The sequence below is a fragment of the Amblyomma mixtum genome, chromosome 1, assembly GCF_055824585.1.
Source record: "Amblyomma mixtum isolate Tamu chromosome 1, ASM5582458v1, whole genome shotgun sequence".
Classification (NCBI taxonomy): domain Eukaryota; kingdom Metazoa; phylum Arthropoda; class Arachnida; order Ixodida; family Ixodidae; genus Amblyomma; species Amblyomma mixtum.
This window is the reverse complement of record NC_143012.1, coordinates 234,680,903-234,703,997: the sequence shown is the minus strand read 5'-3', so window position 1 is coordinate 234,703,997 and position 23,095 is coordinate 234,680,903. Positions and strand designations below refer to the sequence as shown.

The following is a 23,095-nucleotide window of genomic DNA, read 5'->3' as shown; positions in this document are numbered from 1 at the left end:
TTACAAATCTACTCCACCTTGGGGGATTCCCCTAAACATTTGACCAGTCTATAGAGTGTCTGTAGACTGTCTACAGACAAATCGTAGAGAACAGTCTATAGGCAATACAAATGCCATAGAGTGTCTATAGACAATCTATAGATTTATGGCCATACACTTTTAGTAGGCTTTTGTCTATGGACTACGAATAGACAAAAAACAATATCTATAGGAAGTCAATAGAGGCAATAACAAGCCTATAGACTGTCTATAGACCATGTGTCCTCCATCAGTCGAGTGGCGGTCATTCGGGGACCGCCAGAACTTGATCCAGTATTTAGGGCTATGTGTCCTGCTCTGTCTGAGTGGTTGTTACCGAGGACAAAAAATCCTTGGCTGGTCACCAGGGCCAGGTGTTTTCCGCCAGTCGAGAGGCGGTCGTTTTGCACACCAGGCCTGGGCTAGTCTCCGGGGTCAGGTATCCTGCACCAATTAAGTGGTTGTTGTCCAGGACAACCAAGCCTGGGCTAGTCGCCTGGGCCGGGTGTCCTCCGCTGAGTGGTTATTATCCAGCCCAACCAGGTCTGGGCTAGTCTCGAGAGCTATGTGTTCTCCATCAATCGAGTGGCGTGGTTTAGAAAAACCAGGGATGGACGTTGCACGGAACTGCCAGGACAAGCCTCTGTGCTGCGGAGCAACAGTGGCAGCCGAATCGTGCGACAAGGGGAGGAGGTCCCCACCGATGGAGAGGGGGGCGATGAGATGCGGTGGGAGAGAGCACCTGTCACCGGAGATGACATGCGCTAATTGCGTCTTGCTGCGGACGGGCACCGTGGGCGTGTGTGTGCGCGAGAGTCTGTCGGCTCTCGCTTATCGCTCGCTTATCCCCGGTCGGTCGCCGCCGTGCGGAGGGGGAACGTTGGACATCGACGCGGACGCAGGTCCCTCTCCCCACCGCGTGTGTTGCTGCCTGTCGCCGTTTGGTGTGCGTGTGTAGAACGCATCGCGTTGTGAAAGAGTTTCTGCGTGTTCAAAAAATTATGCGACGCTTCTTTTATAAATATTTGTTCCCCATCGACGGCGGCGTGTTGCTTCGCCATTTTAAGTATATGATGTCACGGCGGTGACCACCTGAACTTGCACGCTTCTATTGACTGCTCTTCTTTTGACGCGTGTTTGGATAAATGAGAGCTGCTAGTAATATGAAAGGGGGCAATTTATGAGCATTCAGTCAGCGATTATCCCCGAGTGGATCGAGCAAGAGAGAAACATCTATTTTTTTTTTTTTATTACTGCAGCGTCAGCGGTTTAGACGACGTTATGACCTTCCTACAACATTATAACTGAAACATTTCGCATGTTGCGAATGGTGTAAAAGATTATTAGTTGAAGTAACTATTTAATTAACCTGGCAGCGCGAGGGTTTGGGCTAGTGGGTAGTAAATGGGAACATTCATACCGTAACAAACACAGTGGGGTGAACAAGAGAAACAACAGTACGCGAGTGCTACTCGTGTTGAACAGTTGTTTCTAGTTTTCGTCCCCGTGTGTTTGTTGCTTAATGAATGGTCGCATACTTAATTAAATTTGCACAATAAATAACAATTTCTTATCGTTCAAACGACTAAAAACAATGCTACTATTCTTAATCCAATTGGCTTACGAAAGCTGAAAAGTTTTGCATATGGTGGTTACATACGATGATGATCCTTTGATTCACCATGCCACACTCTCACGCACCCAGCTTCATGTTCTTTCGACCGAAGCCAGATATAGGAAGTAAGAAAATAAAGGCATCTTCACTGCAACAGTTACGTGCAATGCGGAGCAGTTGACAGAGATGCGTATCGGATATCTGCACCACCCAGCGTTAATTATTTCTCGGCTGTTACCCGTCTTGCTACTCCAGTGTGAGGTGCATCAAAAAACAAAAAAAAAAACGAAGCGTTTATTACAACGCCTTTTATTAGAACGACGTCGGAACGTCACTCTATACTGTGGCGTTTGGATGAGTAGCCTGTAACTACCTTCATCAAGCCCCAAGCTCTCTGTTACCCCCCCCCCCCCCCACACACACACACACATACACACAAGTTCGTACATTCTTTGCATACAGTACGCACCAAAGCGCAGCCCCGCTTCTGGTGTGAGCTTCTTTCTTCCTTCCTTTCTTTCTTTCTTTCTTTCTTTCTTTCTTTCTTTCTTTCTTTCTTTCTTTCTTTCTTTCTTTCTTTCTTTCTTTCTTTCTTTCTTTCTTTCTTTCTTTCTTTCTCGCTCTATATCGCATGTGTTTAGTTCGGCACCGGTGGCAGCTCCGCTCTGCGGCGTCGGAATGCGTCGCCGATCATCGCTGACAGATGGGCGATAACGCACCGTGGGTTCCGCTCGTTGTCCCGTTGTGCGCGCTCTCGCGGACCGCCGTATACACTTTTAAGTCGACGTGGCGGCGGCCTTCCTTTGTGCCCTCCCGTCTCCCGTGTGTCCGCGCCGCGGTGCCGAAGCAGTCTCCTCGCCGTGTGACGTCCCCCTGCTCTGACAGCCGGGGTGGTCCCCCTCGTCCGCAGTTGTCACACGGCGCCGCCGCGCCACAGCTTCTGTCGTGAGCGCGCTGGGGCGATAGGAGGGGTGGGGGGCAGGGAGAGCCCCTCATGCGACGTGTTCTTCGCTTTGCCCTTAAAAAGAATTCTTTAGACAGTCTATAGAGTGTGCACACACTTTTGTCTATAAAGTCTGTAGACTGTCTCATAGACTTGTCTAGAGGCAATGCAAATCATATGAAAGTCTATAAACCTATAGATTCATGGCCATATACTTTTCATAGACTGACTATAAACAGTCTATAGAATACAAATTCTATGAAAGTCTATAAACCTATAAATTCATGGCCACATACTTTTAATAGACTTACAATAAACAGTCTATAGAATACAAATCCTATGAAAGTCTATAAACCTATAGATTCATGGCCATATACTTTTCATAGACTTACTATAAACACTCTATAGAATACAAATCTTATGAAAGTCTATAAACCTATAGAGTCATGGCCATATACTTTTCATAGATTTACCATAAACAGTCTATAGAATACAAATCCTATGAAAGTCTATAAACCTATAGATTCATGGCCATATACTTTTCATAGACTTTTTACTATAAACAGTCTGTGGACTACGAATCGACAAAACGAAATATCTGTAGGAATGCAGAAGAGTCTAAGAAGTCTATAGGCAGTCTATAGACATTTTCATGAGGGCGCGCATGCCTTGCGGTCCGGGAGACAAGAGCGTTTACACCACTACCCGTGCTTATGTGTGTGTGTATACAGACGGTATGCAGTTACAAATGGTAACCTCGCGAAAGGGCCTCCTTCCGCTGTTGCTGCGACTCCTGCCTCAGTGTGAAAAATCTCTTCGAACCTCAGGCTATTTGCTCTGTGTGCGACGGAGTCACTTCTAAATTTCTTGTATATAGGGAAGCAGGACAAATCACTTCACTATGAACACCTTTGATTGTGTGTGCGAGCTATACATATATGCGTATGTCGTATACATACATGCCATTCTCCATCCTTCAACGTGGCCACTGGGAGTAGAATATTTCATGGCCGCATATTGAACCCGTAACATCTCCAGTAACATTTAAAGGTGATTGTCTCTTTCACTCTCTCTCTCAGATTTTTTTTCTGCTATCGTTCGCATCATTAAAACGGTAATCCCTGGAATAACTACAACCAATGCGCGTCGAGAGTGTCGCCCATAACATACCACAAAAATTGCTCGGCATATTCCGTGGCTATAGTTGACTGTAAAAGGAAAAGAGATTCACCTTTCGCAAATGAATAGACTCCGCCTTAATACCTTCGTGAAGAGCATGGCTACACCTGCAAGCGATCAGCTTCCATGAACAACGCTGTTATGAACTCAAAACTCCTGTACTGGGAGGCTCTAGGGACGCATATCTAACGCCTCTGACAGCACGGCACAAAGCGAACGTTATAATAAGATTGAGTCCACTTTTATTACAGTGCTTTTAATTTCAAAGGAAGCTTGGAACTCGATTTTAAGATAGGCTTCGATCCATATGTAGGGCGCTGTGGTGTGCTAGCGAATTCCGTGTACATATATGAGTAAAATACACCTGCATTATTTTTAATGCATGTGCACAAGAAGTATTTCCACTTCCATCCTTCCGCTCATGGCACACACCTTCACTACAAACAGTGCTTACTCGCGTAATGCACGCACTTCCAACTTTGGGTGTCAGAAGCTACAGTTTCTTTTCATTCGCATAATAAACGCACCACACTCTTTTGTCACGCTGTCTGTTCCTGGTGATAGTGCTGGCGCTCCTTCTTGAACGCCGAAAATGCTGCAAAATACTATAAAGTGCCATCTGCCGAATCTAAAAACTACTATATTTCATATCTTACGGGACGAACAGCCAATAAAATATTCTGCTAGGGATCCGACGACCAGTAGAAACCAGGTCTGTTAGAACCGTTTCTCGGTTCGATCTCCCTATTCAGGATGGTAGCAACTTGAAGTCTTATAGTGTCTGACAGAGCCTTGTGTACAAGGCTCCCGTGGGAGAGCCGTAACGTCATCCCATCCTTTATTTTGGTCGGCGCCTTCTATCTTCGTCATTGTAGCAACTTGTGGTAGGACTTCCCGCTGAATAGTGTGAGTTGTGCCAGAGTGAATTCGTGTTGTGCTCTCTTTGAATCGCATTGCGGGCCACTATGCGAGCTTGCTTGCGGGTCTTAGATAAAAATTGTTGACAATGCATTTTAGCACGGAAGCCCCGATGATGAGAGCATTCTGTTTTATATTAAAGGTGAGTCGTACAGGATAAAATACTTATTATCATCGCCATCATCTTTATTTTCATCTTAATATTAAAAAAATGCGAAAAAACTTTCAGGACCAATAGCGTAAGGCTAGTGACAGGGCCGACACAAAAGTAGAGTACAGACAATAAAATAAACAAAGGGCAAAAGTCAAGGAAAACAATTAGCTCATTTTTGCAGCACCAACTAAAGGTTAGACAACTGTACAGCAACAAGAAAAAAAAATACAATCCCTCTCTTCCCCCCCCCCCTCCGCCCCCCAGAAAGAAAGAAACAGCGATTTTTTTTTTTCGCAAAAGTATGCATCGAGTATGCGAATAAATACGGTATACCGCTTCCGAGAGAGTGCGAGGTGATTATCGCTCCATGGATCATATAAGATTCGTTTCGGTTTTGTTTTTGTTTGCTTTCTTAATACTAATCGCGCATAGAGCATACTTGTGAAGCTCCTTCTATACGCGCTATACAAAGAGAGGGCTTGTTCTCAAGTGAACACAATTAACTGCCCTTTACGTTGCAATGGTAAACCCTTTACTTCCTTTCTTCATTCTACTTTTTCTGACATGTGTACACCACAGTTCTCTTTCTCATTTATTTCTGTCTCCGCATGGTTGTAGCTAGGTGCGTCCGACGGCATATATATGATACTATACAAACTGCTCGATGTATACAAGGCACGCGTCCTGTTTCGTATTGCACGGGCATACGTGCTGCAGCCGACTCCGCCAGGCGAGGAGACGCGGCACGCCTTGCTGGGCGCACTCCTGCGGGATCAATTATACCGCCCGCAGGGACGCGCTCCGGTTCGGCGGAGATGTCAACGGGGACTGCCCATCGGTCATCGCGTGCGCCGCCAGGGGGAGCTAAACGGGGCGCTGCACGACGCGGATGGCTTACTATACCAGTGCCGCCTTACGTGCTTGTAATGCTTTAGTCCGGCCGCACTCTTGTCGCATGTATCTGCGACACATACACGCACGCAGTGGCTTGTTGGAGAAGCTATGTATACACGCTGCTTCTTCGGTTTTATATTTCAGGTTGTGCGGCTGAATTGGCTCCGATAGAAAACTGTTTTAATGGATTTTAGTGTGTTTGCAATTAAGCGATCAGTGTCCGTTGAAAATTCGGCATGTCTCCGTTTCTAGCGATACCGCATGTTTGCGAACAAAACGAAACTGCTGCGCACGTGTTTATTCCGTGTAAATATTTTAAACAGGCTGTGTCAGCAGATTATAAGGGCGATATTCACTGCTAATCCAAAAAAAAAAGAAATCAAAGTTACGCAGACTGTTCAATGAGTGCAGTATCTGGCGTTCTGTAAAGCCCAGACCCATGAGAAATACCAAACCGCAATGAAGGGCTCGTTCTCTTCGAACAACGGCGCGCGTCGTGGTCGTGAAAGAGAACGAGAAGAAAGCTGCGAAGGTTGATATTGATTGCTTCCATTTATTTTATTTATTTATTTATTTATAAATACTCCAGGCCTTTATTGCCAGGTTCAGCAAGCAAGCAAGAATGCATGGGTTATTTTAGGCACAACTTTTTGTGACGAGTGGTAAGAACAGGGCAACATCGACAAAAACAACAACAAAACCCCATCAGTATGTTAACTAATTAAGCGCACATAATTATAGAAAGGTTTACTCCGGTTCGTGATGTCATGGTGCTAGCCACAACGAGAAACGGTTGAACGCATTTAGTGTTATTCTTTGTACTTGAGCGATGCGATCCCTCATTTACGAGAGAGAGAGGCAGCTGTAGGGCCGAATTTTTTTTATTGATACTGTTAACGAGGGTAGTTACAGGGACGGAATACAATGCAACACAATGCAGACTATTAAATACGATACATAATAGCGTCTAGTTAGACGCCCGCGACACAAAATATCAGTCGAGCGTTTGAATTTCTGCACATGTGTTTGGTCAACAAAATCACCAGGAAAAGCATTCCAGTTGGGCGATGTGCTGCTGACCCAGCGTACACGGTCATTGCGTTCTGAATGACGCAGAAGAACCATAGGCTTCTTGCACAAAGTGCTCTTCAATCGCTGTGGCTCAAGGCGGTACTTCGTATTCTTTTCTATACACACTTTGCTCAAGGTCGGTGTTCGGGGCGCCATGTTTGAAAGACGAACCGCTACCCGCGAATCCACCGTATAGCTCTGCGCCATTCTGACTTAGGGCTGTATTCTTCCACCTTGGTGGTATTTAGAGCATATGAAATCACATGTATTCTGTAAGTGACGACGAGAATCGATGTTCGTGCATTGCCTCAACTCATGTGAGCATGATGCACACTCTGAACACGAATACGCCTATATGGGAGTAAAAAGGGAGTCCTCTAGCGCACTCCCATTGATAGAATGGGAATGAGAGAATTTGTTCGATTTAAGCGGAGTTCGAATTAACGGGAGCCTCTTCAATACAGGTGGATGTTGACCGGAGACCAAAACATTAGTTCGAATAAAGCGGAAGTTCGAACCAACGCGTATATCCCTTACAAAAAAAAAAGTTTTAGACAGTCTATAGACTGTTCATAGACTTCTTTCTATAAAGTCCATAGTCTGTCTATAGACAAATCCTAGAGAACAGTCTACAGGCAATACAAATGTCATAGACAGTCTATATACAACCTATAGATTTATGGCCATACAGTTTTAGTAGACTTTTGTACTTTTGTCTATAGACAGTCTATAGACTATGAATAAACAAAGCAATATCGATAGGAAGTCAATGAAGTGAATAAGAAGGCTATAGACTGTCTATAGACAGTCTATAGACTATGAATAGACAAAAAGCAATATCGATAGGAAGTCAATAAAGTGAATAAGAAGGCTATATAGACTGTCTATAAACCATTTTTATAAGACATGTGCGCATGACGCGCTGCTATAGAGGCAGCCAATAACTCTGTACACATGCACACGCGTTTACTCAGAGGCTACGCGACTTTTTTTTTTTCCATCAGCTGTCAGCTTGTCAGGGCGTGCACGCAATGTGCGCGTAGTCTGACGTCTCCTACATGTGTATCGGCATGCAAGGGCGCCCCCTGGAGAGCGGCCCCTCCTCGCAACAACTGCGCAAGAAGGAGCGGACGCCCGTATAATCCGCTGTGTGCATGCGTCTCTCGGGCGAGACGTCGGGCCGCGCCCCGCAAGTATAGCTCGTGACGCACGCGCGCCAAGCACGCGACGAAGGGCCGCGTACGTGTCAAGTGGGCAGGATGTATTTGCGCTCCGGGACACCTGCTGTGGCAACTGTATACGAGCTCGAGTCGCCATATTTATGCACGATTGGCCCGTGTGTATACACTTGAGGACAGCGGGCTTGATGGAAGCTGTCTCCGTTCATATATCGGCACTCGTGTGGCCCAATTTAGAGGATCGTCGACAACGTCTTCACCTCGAGTTCTTTCATAGCGTTGGCCTTTGCCAAACAGGTATAGATCGAGATCAGTATATGAAACCATCCCACATATATTTCACAAGAGACGTGACCAGGCCGAGTGTCCATTTAGCAGTGATACTTTTCGTCGTTCGTTTTTTTGTTCGAACAGTTCGTCAATGCAATGGAAATCTTTGCAACCCTATCAACCAGCGCATTTTTGCACGCTTTGAGTGCTTAATTTAATTGAGCAATGTGTGCACGTATGACTTTTTGTGTATTAACTTCACTGCACACTGAACTGTTTTTGCACCCCCCCCCCCCCCCCCTTGTCCTGCGGCAATAGGTTCAAGGCAACACAGTTATTAAACAAATGGACAATAAACAGCTTAACTCTGGACAAAATTTTTCAACGGACTGTGACACCTGACGAGAACAAAACTCCCGTATCGTTGGCGGTCTCCTGACGAATTTTTTAAAATATTGCATAAGCGATCAGTTAGGTAAGTGTATTTAATTATAGTTTAATTGCTCAATTGGGGTTCACGTGTGTAGCTCGATGGTAGCTGCAGGGGTATGAAGTAATGGTAACTAAGAACATTTAGTAATACCGAGTGAACCTGGAGCTTCGTGCAGTCTTTTATTCAGCACCTAAACAAAAATATCCAAGCCAACTGTGCGAGCGTCCCACACTATACGACGTTCTAATCGATAACTGTTGCTTATCTGCAGCATCATAAAAGTTAACTTGTAATTACTAATTATAGCTGATTGGTTGACTAAGAAACAGAAAGGCCTTATATTTGAATGCACTATATAGGTGGCCGATAAGAGAACACTACTTAAGCTTCCTTCTGGTGTACTATAAACCAGTACGAGAACATGGGAGAAAGAAGTAACTGTACTCGTGACTGCGCGCAGCAAAGTGGTAGACGATCTGAAAGCGCTAATTCCTTAATCACGGATTCACGCTGCATGTTTTTTTGGACCGCGCTTGTCTGGGGAGTTGAGAAAACACACAAGCGTGTTAGGCACTTCCGCTAATACTCATTTACTTTGCGAGGCTAACAAGCAATACTTCCGGGCATGGCTCGCATGGCCACGCAATGGGCGAAACAAAGACAGAGCAGGAGCTGTACTGGACGTATACTATGCGCTCTCTGCGAGGGAGCGGCCGTCATACACGCACGCACACTCCCGCGTACCCGTTTGTGCGCTACAGACTCCGCTCGCTAAGCTGGCGGAGCTCCCTCAGAGCAGCTCGGACTAAACTTCCACTTGTACACACCGCACTGCGCGTCCGCTCGAACTCTGGCCTAATCCGTCACAGCGATCCTGGCGCCAGTGGCGGCGGTCGACCTGCATGCGTTTAGCCGGCGCCGTGCGCGCGCGCGACCGTGTTTCTATACAGATCTCTCCCTCTCCTCCCTTCGACGCTCAAAGCCGTTCCCTCTTCCTCTCTCAGTTGTTGCGTGCCCGACGCCCCCGCCCTCTTTTGAGGGCTATATGAGAACCACCCGCTGTGGCTTAAACGTCTCTCCTTTGTTGTTTGTCTCGGTCGCGTAGCCTGCCTTGTCGTCTCGCAGGCTCGTGTTTGCCTCTGCTGTGGCGGAGGCCGTTTTGAAGTGTGCCGCTCTCCGAAGCCGAGTTGCTGCTGCTGACCGCCGGCAGCCGCAGTTCATTTTGCAGGCTGTTTACTTTGCTGCCTTTCTCTGCTACTCCTCCGCTTGTGCAAACTCTCTTTTCTCTCTCAACTTAACTTCCTCCTCGGCCTCATGCCGCGTTTACTTCTCTGCAGTACACCGCTGTCGCGTGGTGTAGCCGTGATTTTTCTTTTCTTAAATTTCCATCTCGCACTGTTAGGACGGGACCTTGTTTGTACGGCTTTTGGACGGGAGCCATAAGCCTGTTTGCTTATGGGGCTAGGAAAGTGCGGTTGAAGTAGTTACAGGGAACTTACGCATCTAGCTGGACTTTGCGTTTACGTTTTCGACGCGGCTCGTACGTGCTGCATAATAGTGTAATCTATAGCGAGCCCTGCACAGATTAGGCGACTGAGGAAAGTCAGTCGCGGAAGCAACGAGTACCAAGGGCACTACGCAGAGGTGGATTTACGGGTCAGTCTCGGATAGGGCGGTTGGGAGAGGCAGGTCTATTTTAACCCTGTGTGTCTTCGACTTTTTTCGTCAACATATTTGTGTTCAGCACAGTTTTCCAATGCAAAATTTCTCGCTGGAGAAATCCGCCTCTTGCGTCACGGGGCGGGGGGTAATTGGAACTATCAAATAATGGCAAGTTAGTATACAATACGATCACAGTAGGCACATGTTTGACAATTGTTCTATGCATACGAGGCAGACGATACCCAAGTGTGTGTGTCATAGCCTAGCTCCGAAATGTGCAATCATGAGGTCGTGTCCGGCACGGAAGCGAATTTTTTTTAAGCTGCGTATTAGCCTTCAAGTTTTCCTTTGCGAAAAGAGATATATGTCTGAAAGTGTAAAAGGTCCTCTCCGACCTGCCGTGTACTAAGGCGTTCTCCCCAACAAGGTTAAAAGTCTAACATTCTGAGTTATCCTCGTGCTCATATACTTGACGCATAACCGCACCAACACCTTCACGAGTTGCATGAAAGCGATTTGTCGACCCTACATGTACAGCTCGTGTAAAAACGGCCCGGGACTCCTGATCCGTGGCGGCTCCATTTATCGAGACGCCTTCCCTCATGAATGCCTTGAGAACTAATAGCTTGTCAAGCGCACGTCAGGGACTTTGCAAATAAAAGAAAAGCTATATACTTTTGCAGGAGCACATAAGTAAACTGCTGTTTCTAAACGTATGGAGTAAGTGTGCACATTAAACTTCCTTGCATGCCTACCTCGACGTCAAGAGTAGCTTGAAAAATGAAATCTCCAGCTTGGCCAGAAAATTTAGTATTTGAACTAAAGGAGCTGCGTCGAGCAGCCGCTATCATCACGGCTATGTTGATTCTAAATCTAAAAAATTGGCAGTGACTTAGCTCGGCTATGCCAGGATATACGTAGCGGAGGCGAGCGCACCGACGAGGCAGGCGGTGTGACGTCATACCAAACGGCGGCGGCGGCGGCGAGGCGCGCGGTGTGACGTCATGCCAGATGGCGCGGCGAGCGCGCGGCGTCCGCCAGCTGCGGCGGTTGCTAGGCAACTGCTCAAGGCCGGTCTCTGTGCCTCCTCGGAGCACCGCCACAGCGAAATCGCAAGTTCGTGGCCAATGTAGCTTTCGCTACAAAATCAAGAGCATCTGTATTGATCAACGCGTACTCCACTTGGTATCGAACGGTTGGTGTCAAATCGAGCTTTCTTCAAATTCAACTGAGATCTATTACTTTAATGACGCGGTGTATATCCTATAGCATTATAAATACGAATAAGCCTATATGGAAGCAGTAAGGTGTCCTCTAGCGCAGTCCCTTTTAAGGGAATGGTATGCTGCCCAAGTACCGGAGTAGATTTCAGTCACTATATATGCGGAATGTTTACTCTTGTCAACGTAGGCATATTCCCACCGCAAACCATAGTCATTTGATAACAATGGGAGGAGGCTTCTAAACGTGGAACCGGTGGCCTTGAGGTAATCAAATAAAAGGGACAGTAATAATCGATTAAAATCTTCGTAACTGTTAGATCTGCGCATGTGTTGAGGAGTGCATTTGTTTCCGTTGGCAGCCATAAGTATTTTTAGTGATGGAAATTTAATCCTGGCCATATGACCAATATACGCTGCTTCTAAAGTGCGCTAGAGGACAGCTTTCTCCCCTTTTACTCTTGTATAGGCTAATTCGCGTGTTTAGTGTGTGAATTCTTCTTTGCTATTGTGAATTATTCGATCTAAATATGTTTACAACGGAAGTAGTGTGCATTTTATGCTTAATATCCCACCACATACCCTTTACGCATGGATGTAGTGGTTTCGGATCCCACCGGCAGCATGTGGTTGTTTTTTCTTCTACTTTCTAATCGATTATTTTTAGTTATAAAATAATTACACTATTGATTTTCCACTGAACAACACCACAAAACAAAAAATAAGATACAAACATTTCCCTATGCTCCTTGGTTTCCGCGATTGTTAGCTTCTTTCATATCTTTACGCATGCAGTAATGCAATTTTGTTTCACGGCAAGGGGCCACTTAGCAAATCATGTTAGAGAGCATGGGAAATTACTCCTTTAGTGTTGCGTGCAGGCGATCGCAATAAAATTCCGCAAAATCCTTCAAACACGTGGTGCCCCAACACAATTCCTTTACTTGACGCGTAGCAGTCACAATCGATGAACGAAGCCTGCAGGCTGCATTTGACCTCTTCGCGCCGTGTTACGACACGGGCTATCACGTGATCGACGTGCCGTCTTCTGTTGCTGTGTGTATTCTATAACTGTCCACAAAATCATTCCACCTTTCTTTTACGCGAACTTCACAATCACCATACCCACAAATTCTGGACAAAAGCATTTTTCAACGGTAAAGAGCTTATGAACACATTCTTTTTCATATACAGTAACATTTCAGTACAACAATCAATATATCCGCAGATCTGCTGTTAGCAGGCTTGTATATATATATATATATATATATATATATATATATATATATATATATATATATATATATATATATATATATATATATATATATATATATATATATGTGTGTGTGTGTGTGTGTGTGTGTGTGTGTGTGTGTGTGTGTGTGTGTGTGTGTGTGTGTGTGTGTGTGTGTGTGAGAGAGAGAGAGAGAGAGAGAGAGAGAGAGAAGCCAACAGCCATAGAAACCAAGGGAAGACAGGAAATTTTTCTTTATATTTATTTATTTCGTGGTGTTGATCAATGGAGAAAGTTACTGAATATGTTATCGCTTAATGATAATTGATTCGAAAAGCAGAAGAAAAAACAACCACATGCCGCCGGTGGGAACCGAACCCACAACCTCCGAATCGCGCGGCCGGTGCTGAGCTACGGCGACGGCTGTCAGATCTGCTTTCGGGGGTATTTATGTTTACAGGTGACCTAACCTTGAGAGTGTTCATCAGCGCCATCCACGTTCATAAGCGGCGGACGAAGTATACATTTTTGCTATCGCCAGAAACGTTCCTCATTTGTTTTCTATGGCAGTCTTAAGTGCACGATGCGAGCGATGGAAAAAGTTTATAAGAAATATTTTGCTACGCGTCGGAAAAGTGGACCGTTTCCTTCAGTATTTTCATAACAGTACATTGCAATATTTCAATATTCACAATTTTGGTCCAGGAGTGCTGGACATGGGCATATTACTATACTCTTTCGAGCGAGTGGTTTTTTTTTCAGGTGTATTTTTTTTTTACTTATAATTATGTACCATGCATTGTCGCTGAGTGAACAAGCGGCTTCGCTCCAATCTCAGCGACTGACACAAAATTCAAATTTGCGCTCGTAGAGCTAGCTTCCTGATTGGTTGGCGCTCGTAACGGCTGCAGCCAGTGCGCATGCGCGGAAGTTTCGATCTCCCGCGCTCCGCGATGGCGTCGCAGGCGCCTCATCCACCCCCGCGTGCTGATGCTCTGCCACGAACGCTCATCCTCGCGCGCCAGCTCAAAGGGGAAAAAAGAAAAATCGAAGGAAATAATTAAAACGCGAAAGAAAAGGAAGAATGCATAAAAAAAATGGAAGAGGGGGAAAAGCTTAAAGCTGGCTCTGACGACTGAAATGAAGAGCAGAAAGTGTCGGGATGAACTGCTTGACGCCAGGACAGTTTTCCGCCCCATTGGTTTCGCGCCATGATGATGTGGGCCCATTGTTATAAAGGAGAACCGGCGCCCCGGGATATCAGGCGCTTGGAGGGATCGAGAGATTCAGACACGATGCTGGCGTTATCCCGGTGTTGGGTGCCTAATAATCGCATATGCTTTCCTTCAGGCACATATAGCCAGGATTTTTTTTTTTTTTTTAGATGCAAGCCGAACAAGAGCATTGCTAAGATAACTGAGAATTAAGGTGCCGGGGCTTTCTTACAACTTCAATTTTCTTTATTTTATTTACATCATGGAACGAAGTTTATTTCATTTGCATGCGCTATTTTTGCGACACGTGTAGTCGTTTGTTATATGCGTTGCACTGCATGCTTTCGCTGACGGAAGGAGTTGGATGCGTGAAAGTCCATAGTCTTTCCTGTGGGACGTCAGTTGTCAGCAATGGACATGTTCTCCGTCTATTGAGAGCGCCTGAATGAAACTGCGTCCTAACACGTGCTCATTGACTTCACAACATAAGTAGACACGGAGTCTGCGCAGACGTTTCCAATTCTGCGGATACTAAGACTGCGCTGAACTAATGCTTAGGTTCACCTTGGATGAAGGCACAATTTCGAGAGTCGCTACTGATTAACGGTGGGCCTCGTACTTAGTGCTTTATAGGTATCTGACACGTAAAAATAAGTAAGTTTTCCAGTTTATCATATATGTGCTTCGTTTTTGTAAAACATAAAAAAAAATCATGAATGTCATCATCAACAGCCGCAGAAGCCTGACTACGCCCACTGCAGGGTAAAGGCCTCTCCCACGTCTCTCCAATTAACCCTGTCATTCGCCAGTTGCGGCCACCGTATCCCCGCAAACTTCTTAATCTCATCCGCCCGCCTAACTTTCTGCCGTCCCCTGCTACGCTTGCCTTCTCTTGGAATCCACTCCGTTACCCTTAAGGACCAGCGGTTATCTTGCCTTCGCATTAGATGCCCTGCCCAAGCCCATTTCTTCCTCTTGATTTCGACTAGGATGTCACTAAAAAAAAATATCAAGCAAATGCAAACCACTGATTTTGCATTTCCACTGAGTGTGTGTTTTCCGCGCTGAATGTCTCGTGTTCCTCAATGGGAGCAAGAAGAGGGCAGACTTATCGTCAGACATTTGTCTGCATGCCTTTCGGTCTGCCCCTTAGACAACTGTAACAGCGTTGTCTAAATGAAGCACTCTTGTTTTTCGCACCTGCAGGGTGACGCGGGCCCGGAGCCCGCCGGCGCGGCCGACCACCGTGGAGCTGCAGCCGCTGGTGCGGGGAGCGCTGTCCTCCGCTGGGGACCACATGCCCCACAAGGGGCACAGCGGCGTCAACCAGCTGGGAGGCGTGTACGTCAACGGCCGGCCGCTGCCGGACTCGACGCGCCAGAAGATCGTCGAGCTGGCCCACTCCGGTGCGCGGCCCTGCGACATATCGCGCATACTGCAGGTCTCCAACGGATGCGTCTCCAAGATACTCGGAAGGCGAGTGTCCGTCCCTTCGCTCTTTGGATACGTGGTAACCCAGTGGCGTGACGACGATGGGGACTCCTGCAGGTACTACGAGACCGGCTCGATACGGCCGCGGGCCATCGGCGGCAGCAAGCCTCGCGTGGCCACGCCCCCCGTGGTGGGCAAGATCGCAGAGTACAAGCGCGAGTGCCCTTCGATCTTCGCCTGGGAGATACGCGACCGGCTGCTCTCCGAAGGGGTGTGCAACAACGACAACATTCCCAGCGTGGGTACACCCCTTTAATTAATGTATACCCTCCCCCTCTTTCCTCCGCGCGTGTGCGCTCCAAAAAGGAATACGCATATATGGGAGTAAAAATGGAAGTAAGCTGTCCTCTAATACACTCTCTTTTATATGAGAGCGCGCTAGAGGAGAGTTTACACTCTTTTTACTCCTTTCATTTTAGAGAGGGAGCGAGAGAGACACTGTGTGTGTGTGTGTGTGTGTCGCTAGAGAGGCTGCACGTGCGCAGTGTGATATGTGGGAGACGTATGTACATAAGTGGCAAGCCACTGTGTGACGTAGTATCATGATGCTTGTGTCAAAAATTTTAGAGGACGCCCGAACAAGCTCGTACACACACTCACAACGAAAACAGACACGCAATGCAGCAACGCATAGACACAAAATTATGGTGCTGGTTTACGGGGGTTTAACGTCCCATAACGAGTCGGGCTATGAGGGACGCCGTAGTAAAAGGGATCTGGATAATTTTCACCACCTGGGGCTCTTTAGCGTGCACTGACGTCGCACGGCTCATGGGTCCCTATCATTTCGCCTCCATCGGAATGCGGCCGCCGCGGCCGAGACCGAAGCCGCCTCCTTCGGGTCAGCAGCCGAGCGCCATAACCACTGAGCCACCTTCGCGGCTGACAAAAATATAGGTAGGATATCGCAAAAGAAACCTAAGTAAACATTCCCTACCCCCCGTCACTAAAAGTTTAACTGACTCAATACAATCGAAACAGAAATCAACAGGGTGGTACCAAGGAAAATTTTGAGCGACAGAAAAAGATAGTAAAAACTGGTAAAAGTCTAACTGAATAAATAAATAACAAATACAAAGAAAAACTAGACTTGTGTCTTCCGTCCTGCTTGCATTTGTTATTCGAGTGATTAATTAATGGAAGGTAGTATTACAAACGTCTCATTAGTATCTCACAGAGACAGAGCAATAAATTCGTATAGTGGTGGACGCATAGACAGACCAGCCCTGTCACAAGCACTGCAATCCCAACCGCGTACGCCGCCGCGCAAGCCGATACAGAAACACAAGTTTTCCACGGCAAGAATTCTTCCCTGCGACGATCTGCTTGCGGCGGGCGCCGATCGAAGCAACGGGCACAGCCACCGCTGCTCCCTTCTCGAGTTCAGCGTCGCTCCTCTGCGTGCTTGCTTTCTGGCTTCCCCGCCGTCTCCGGGACATGTCTCGGCGCGGTGGAACTGCCGCGCTCCCTCGTGGAAATGCCAAAGCCACGCGCGCACTCCATGATCGCCAGAGCGGAGTAGTTCTCGGCTTATAGGTCGTGTGTCTTCGCCGGCTCGAGGGGTGCGGGGATGGAGGGCAGGCTTCTCGGAAACAATGGCCCCGAGACTCTTTTCCTTGCAAATCCGATTGTGACGCGGCTCGGAGCGGACTGCTCGCCTTCTGCGAGACGGCGCCGCGGGGTTGCTCGACGAGGCATGCTTCGAGCAACGTTGGCTTCGTTTCCCCCGTGTAACTGATGCGTGAGCAGCCGTATGAATAAAGAGTAGCATAAAAAAAAAGTGATAAAGCTAGAACGTAGACGAGAACAATGCCTTCAGTTTTACAGGGCGAAAGCAAATGTCAGGTGACTCATTATCCGTGTGTGCAGTTATGTAAACTTTCGCGACCTTGTATGCTTAATCTGTACGAATTGGCAATCGCGCCGCGCAAGTTACACGCCTTATGAAGACAAGTTTCGCAGCTCACTGTGGTTCCCTCATCGCGAACAGTGAATGGGACGCCGAAGGCAACTATGCGCTATTGTTCTGCCAAGCGACATAGTTTATGCGTTGCATACCGTTACCGAACGCTTGTGAGCGACGTCAAGTTCACAACAACTCATAGATAATTGAGCGTACTAACTTTCAGTACAACCAGCCATATGAGAAAAAAAATTATTCAGGAAGCTCTTAGAGTCATGAGAATAACGATGGAGCCTTAGTGTGTTTCATTCTCTGACAACGCGCGCAGATAATAGAAAGGCTTGGCTCAAGTTACGCGTGACGCCCTGTATAACAGCAATACGCAGGAAGTGGCGCAACGACCGCGCTTCTGAGCGCTCGATGCAGCTCCTCCCCCATGCTACCGTGCCTCTCTCGCTTAGCGCCAAATCAATGAAAGCGGGAGGAAATGCGTACGCAGAGAGAGAGAGAGAGAGAGAGAAAGAGGGCGGCGAAAGAGGAGAAGGCCACGCCGCCGTGGCACCGTGTCAGCAGCGTGTTTATGGCATTACGAAATGACCCCTTCGCCGGCCGGACCGCCGCGCCCGCTCGCCACTGGCCGTACAGGGTGTGTAAAAGGTGCCTCGTTACGAAGGCAGTCGCTTGTCGCGTTGGTACAGCGTCATTCTGTATATGCATCGCTGCGAAAAAGAGGGCCACACGGTCATACAGCTCATATAATAGCTCCTTGTTCGCCTTTGGACTTGTTCAGTGCCCTTGTTTCCGAGCAGACTGCCTGTTTGTCCGCTTCACCCGAAAGTGGTGCAGCGTTGCGGAGAGTATCAATCGACGACGTTTGCTGCTCAGAAGCTGAGCTGTTGAAGCTATCTTCGTGTGAAAACGATTCGCAACTGGCAGGCCCCTGGCAGAAAAGTGATGCTTGCTTCGATGCTGAGCAGCTGTGTAAGAACGCATCCCGAACGCGCTCGACCATCCGAATGCCTTGGTCATGTTTCACAGAGCTAGTTATGGTGCTTGAGGATGCGCCTTCAGATAAAATAAACTTCTAGCGAACTTCATCATAAAAGACTTATCATAAAGGGACCACCCACTTGGCAGCGGTGGGGCAAGTGTCCAGAACTGCAAGCCATGGTGGTTCATGTCCCGCCAGTACGATTTAGCCTAAATGGCATGCCTGCTTTTCGTGTAATTCGCCATCATACGTAAAGTGCTATTACGTATCGTGCTGCTTGCCTCTGCGCGAGCTGTGCAGTGTTAGTTTTCCGCTAAGCGCAATGCAATCAAGCCTCTTCCCAGGAGCGAATCATCCCCTTCTTTTTTACTGACATGAGATAGTTGCATGTAGGCAGTAAAAAACGCCCCAAATGCACCTAGCACGCAAGCTGAACCATGACTGCGGTAAAAAAAAAACACGAAGTTCGTGTCTTTTTTATTTTTTAATTATGTTTGATTTGCATATTTTCGAGAACAATTCCAAAGAACAGTTATGGGCTTACATAAGATTTGAACGTCTACTGTCAAGTGGTACTTGGTACTTTCTTCTACATATAAAACACTACTGTCAGTAAAATTTGGTTAGGCGAACCTTCCCAGGCTGGCATAAAACCTGAAATAGGGAAGTAATTATTCATTAGCATCCACACCAGCGCAACCATACGGCTACAGTGAAAAGCTAAACGGCTTTCACAGAGGCTTCGAAGCTGAAGAAAAATGAGTCCTGGTCCGGGCATCGAACCGAGGACCACCGCCCGTCCGGGACTTGTCCTATTGCTGAAGACGCTGTACAAGGTTTGCAGTTAAATAACTAATATATGAATATATGAAAGATGCGGAACATATCGGCAGAAAAACAAGGCGTTACAGAACTGTTTTCATAGCGGCTGGTTGTAAGCCCAGAGGCAGACAATGAAAAAAAAAAATCGGCTGTGGTTTAGGTCTGGTTAAACCTGGTAGAGTAGCGAGAGGTACATACCTCTGGCTACGCTTAGGTTTCGCTTGAAAGTAGGACACACGGCTTACGTAACGGCTTGAATTTTATTGTTTATACCAATGAAGACGCTCCAGTGGTCAGTAAAATAGTGAGACTTGCGTACAACTGACGAGGCGGGCGGAGTCTGTTCCGCCGTCGGCGCAGCGACACGGCGCGCACACCAGCTGCATGCTCTGACGTCACTCCGCGCATGCGCACAGCTGGCGGAGCGGTGGTGCCATGGCTCAGCGCGCAGCCACGCTGACCTCGCGACGCGGCTGGCGTAGTGTAGCTCTCGCTACAAAATAACTGAACATGTTCTCTCTCGCCACTTCTTGGACGTGTGCGCAGGTGTCGTCCATCAACCGTGTGCTGCGCAACCTGGCCGCTCAAAAGGAGCAGCAACAGCACCACCAGCACCAGCAGCAGACGCAGCACCACCACCACCAGGCGGCGGCAGCGGCGGCTGCTGCCGCAGCGGCCGCGGCCGCAGTGCACGGCGGTGGATGCCCGGAGTCCGTGTACGACAAGCTGCGCATGCTCAACGGACAGCCGTGGCCCTGGTACCCCGCGAGCGCCGCGCCGCCGCCCCCGCTGTCCGCGGCGGCAGCCGCCGGAGGACCCGCGCTGGCCCCACCGAGCCCACTGGCAGGGGCGCTCACTCCCTCCGCGCTGGCCGCTGCTGCGAGTCCCACTGCGCACGACGCCAAGAAAGGTGAGTCCGCTGTTTCCTCTAAGTTTTCTACAGTGGACGACGCAACACCAGCGCCAATGGCAACACTTTCGCTCAGGGATAATCGTACGTCTCTTGAACAATGCGAATGTCTCCAGCTGGGAGTCACATCATGCATGCAACTGAGAATACGGTCATGGTACCCTAACCGTTTCTCTCTGGACGCAACTACGCATGCGCAGAACCGCCTCGAAGACTTGCATGCGTGCGCAGTTCTGCGAACCCTGGTTTCGTTTTGTGTAGTGAACCGTGCAACAGCACCTCCACTAACAACCGTTCCGCTCTGGGCCATTCGTGCGGATCTTCAACCATCCCGCTGAAGGCAGTCATAGCATGCAGATAGAGAACTCTGTCTTAATACGTTGCCCGTAGTGGCGTGGGCGCAACTGCGCGTGCGCGGAACCGCTTTCACGTCTCGCGCACATGCGCGGCGGATCCCAGTTTGTACCACGCGCAGCGGCAGCTGTCTGCCCGGAGGCTGCACAAGAGTGATTTGGTTGCGATTAACCTTTGACGAAATTTCCTTTAACTGGGCTGTTTGTAAATATTCACATGAAAACCATTTTCTTAGTATGACCTTAATTTGCGATTAATATTATGTGCTACGAGAAAAAATTATTTAAATCGGGCAGTATATGGTACAAGCACCTCATATATGAGGAGTGATGCTCGCATATACGGAAGAGACTGGCGAATGAGAAATAGAGAGACTCCATATATGCAAGGAGCACTCTATATAAGGATACAAATATGACTATATATACCAGTGTATGACATTATATAAAGTACTTCATTGTCATATCTGCCTATATTTGTGGTCTTATACGGCCAGCTATAGCAATATATGGAGTCAAATAGGTTTGTTCCTGACCATATCTGTACGTAGTACCTATCCGTATGCTCCCATATATGAGTATATACAGCCATATATAAAATATATCTGGACCATATCTGTCATCCTCGTAAGGGTAATTCGTGGCTGGTTTATTACCTAGCTGGGTTGGTCAAGCGTGGCTTCGTCCTCTATATATGCATCACATACCGGTCCAAACATTCTATGGTAATAATTTATTAAAGTTAGGTACTCTGATCTGCCCAAAATTCTCAGATGTGCCTAAAACCGCGGCTTTCTGACATTCAAATTCCGAAACTTTCCTTGGGATCCATGAATTGAAATCTGCAGTCTAAGTAGCCAGAATTCGGAAGTCATAGATTTACATTTCTATATTATTTGCTTATTTGATCATCTGAAAAGAGAAAATATACAACAGCTGTATCTTACCTACGGGGCAGAAACGTGGCGGCTAACGAAAAGGGTTCAGCTGAAGTGAGCTGGCAGCTGTGTCGTGTATTGCTTGGACATCGACCAGATCGAAACGCATCCGAAGCTTTTTGCGGTCATCAGTTTTCTTCTTTCCGTTTATTGTTGTCCTTTTCGCAACGGTGTATTTAAAAGTAGGCATCGTTCGCGATTACGGTGAGGACTCCTTTCGGAGCATGGAGGCGAAATGCGAAATCTCTTCACAGAGATTTTGCTGCACGTTGGAGCGATGTGTGTATTCGGTGTATTCCTCTGAACGACGCGTCCTTCGTTACAGAGATGCATACAGGTTTGAGATGTGCGTATGAGATAGATTTTTTTTTTATTTCTGCCACTCTACGTGCGTCCGACATGTTTGCACTTTTGAAAGCTGGTTTAAGAAATTATGTCCGTGCATTTTAATTGGTTTTATGGCTTATGGGGGTTTAGTGTCCCAAAGCGACTCAGGCTATGAAGGACGCCGTAGCGAAGGGCTCCGGAAATATCGACAACGTGAGGTTCCTTAACGTGCACTGACATCGAACAATACACGGCCATCTAGAATTTCGCCTCCGTCGAAATTCGACCGCCGCGGCCGAGATCGAACCCGCGTCTTTTGAGTCAGCAGCCGAATGCCATAACCACTGAGCTACCGCGGCCGGTCCCCGTTGCTAAGCGTGCAAACATCAGGAAGCGCTGAAAAGCATGCGAGTACATCAGAAACGATCTGTCTGTTTTTGCATGAAAGCTTCCTGTCATTGAAAGCTCTGTACATCCCCAGCAAGAACCACGCAGTGTACAGTATATGCATATAAAATGCCGCACGTTCGAATCGCCGTATTTCATTCGTTCAGCACGCCACGGACGCGGGGGCAGCGAACAGGTGATGGCGCTGATCGAATCTCGGCCGATCGGCCCAATCAATGATCGAAAGGGTAGCGGTGCACCACCGCGCAGGTGACCAGAGCAGCCGCGATCGAGCACGCGGACACCACTGTTGCGCAGATTCGTGCAGGCCGCGTGTTCGCATTTTGGCCCACATGCGATCGAGCGCGGCGGCGTGTCGAGAATGCGCGTGTGCTTGAGCGCGCCTGCCGCATGCGTATATATATTTGGATGGCGCGCGGCCAAGCCTAATTGGGCGCAGCCCAAGCGTGCGCCAATTAGCTGAACGCTCGAACGCCTGCGTGAACGGTGAGCGCAGCCGGTCGGTGGCACCGCGCTAACTTCGCTTTTTTTACTCTCTCTGTCTCTCTCTCTCTCTCCGGTGTCGTCGACTCTTTCTTTTCTCAGCTCATCGCCGCGACGCAATCCCTGCTAGGAAATGGCACACTGGGGGGGGGGGGGGGGGGGGGGGTATATATATACGCATACCTACTGCTCTCATGCGCTGCGCTTTGTATGCAAAATTCCATATTTTGGCCGATCGGCGCCGCCATCTTGGGCCTTTGAGAGTGAAGTTCATTGCTCTAATTGTTATGAAAATAGACCGCGTGCGAAGTGCAGAAGAATCGTAACGACTTGGGCATACACTGTTCAGGACCAATGAAAAGTTTTTCCGGGGCAAGCAGTCGACCACAACCGCGTATAGGACGAGTTCATTTAAATATATAGGAATGCACTGTGATTAAGAGACCGCGTTATCGTTGAGCCA

General features: G+C 47.8%; 1 protein-coding gene across 2 annotated transcripts in view; it reads left to right on the top strand.

Annotated features, from left to right (window-relative positions):
* Positions 1-23,095, top strand: part of LOC149371158 (paired box protein Pax-6-like) — a 59,362-nt gene that overhangs the window by 12,141 nt on the left and 24,126 nt on the right. For both annotated transcript variants that reach the window (XM_089564713.1, XM_089564710.1), the window contains exons 2-4: positions 15,213-15,482; positions 15,555-15,735; positions 19,760-20,123. In XM_089564713.1, the coding sequence (XP_089420839.1) occupies positions 15,304-15,482; positions 15,555-15,735; positions 19,760-20,123 (724 nt within the window). In that variant the 5' untranslated portion in view covers positions 15,213-15,303. The remainder of the gene's footprint in view (positions 1-15,212; positions 15,483-15,554; positions 15,736-19,759; positions 20,124-23,095) is intronic.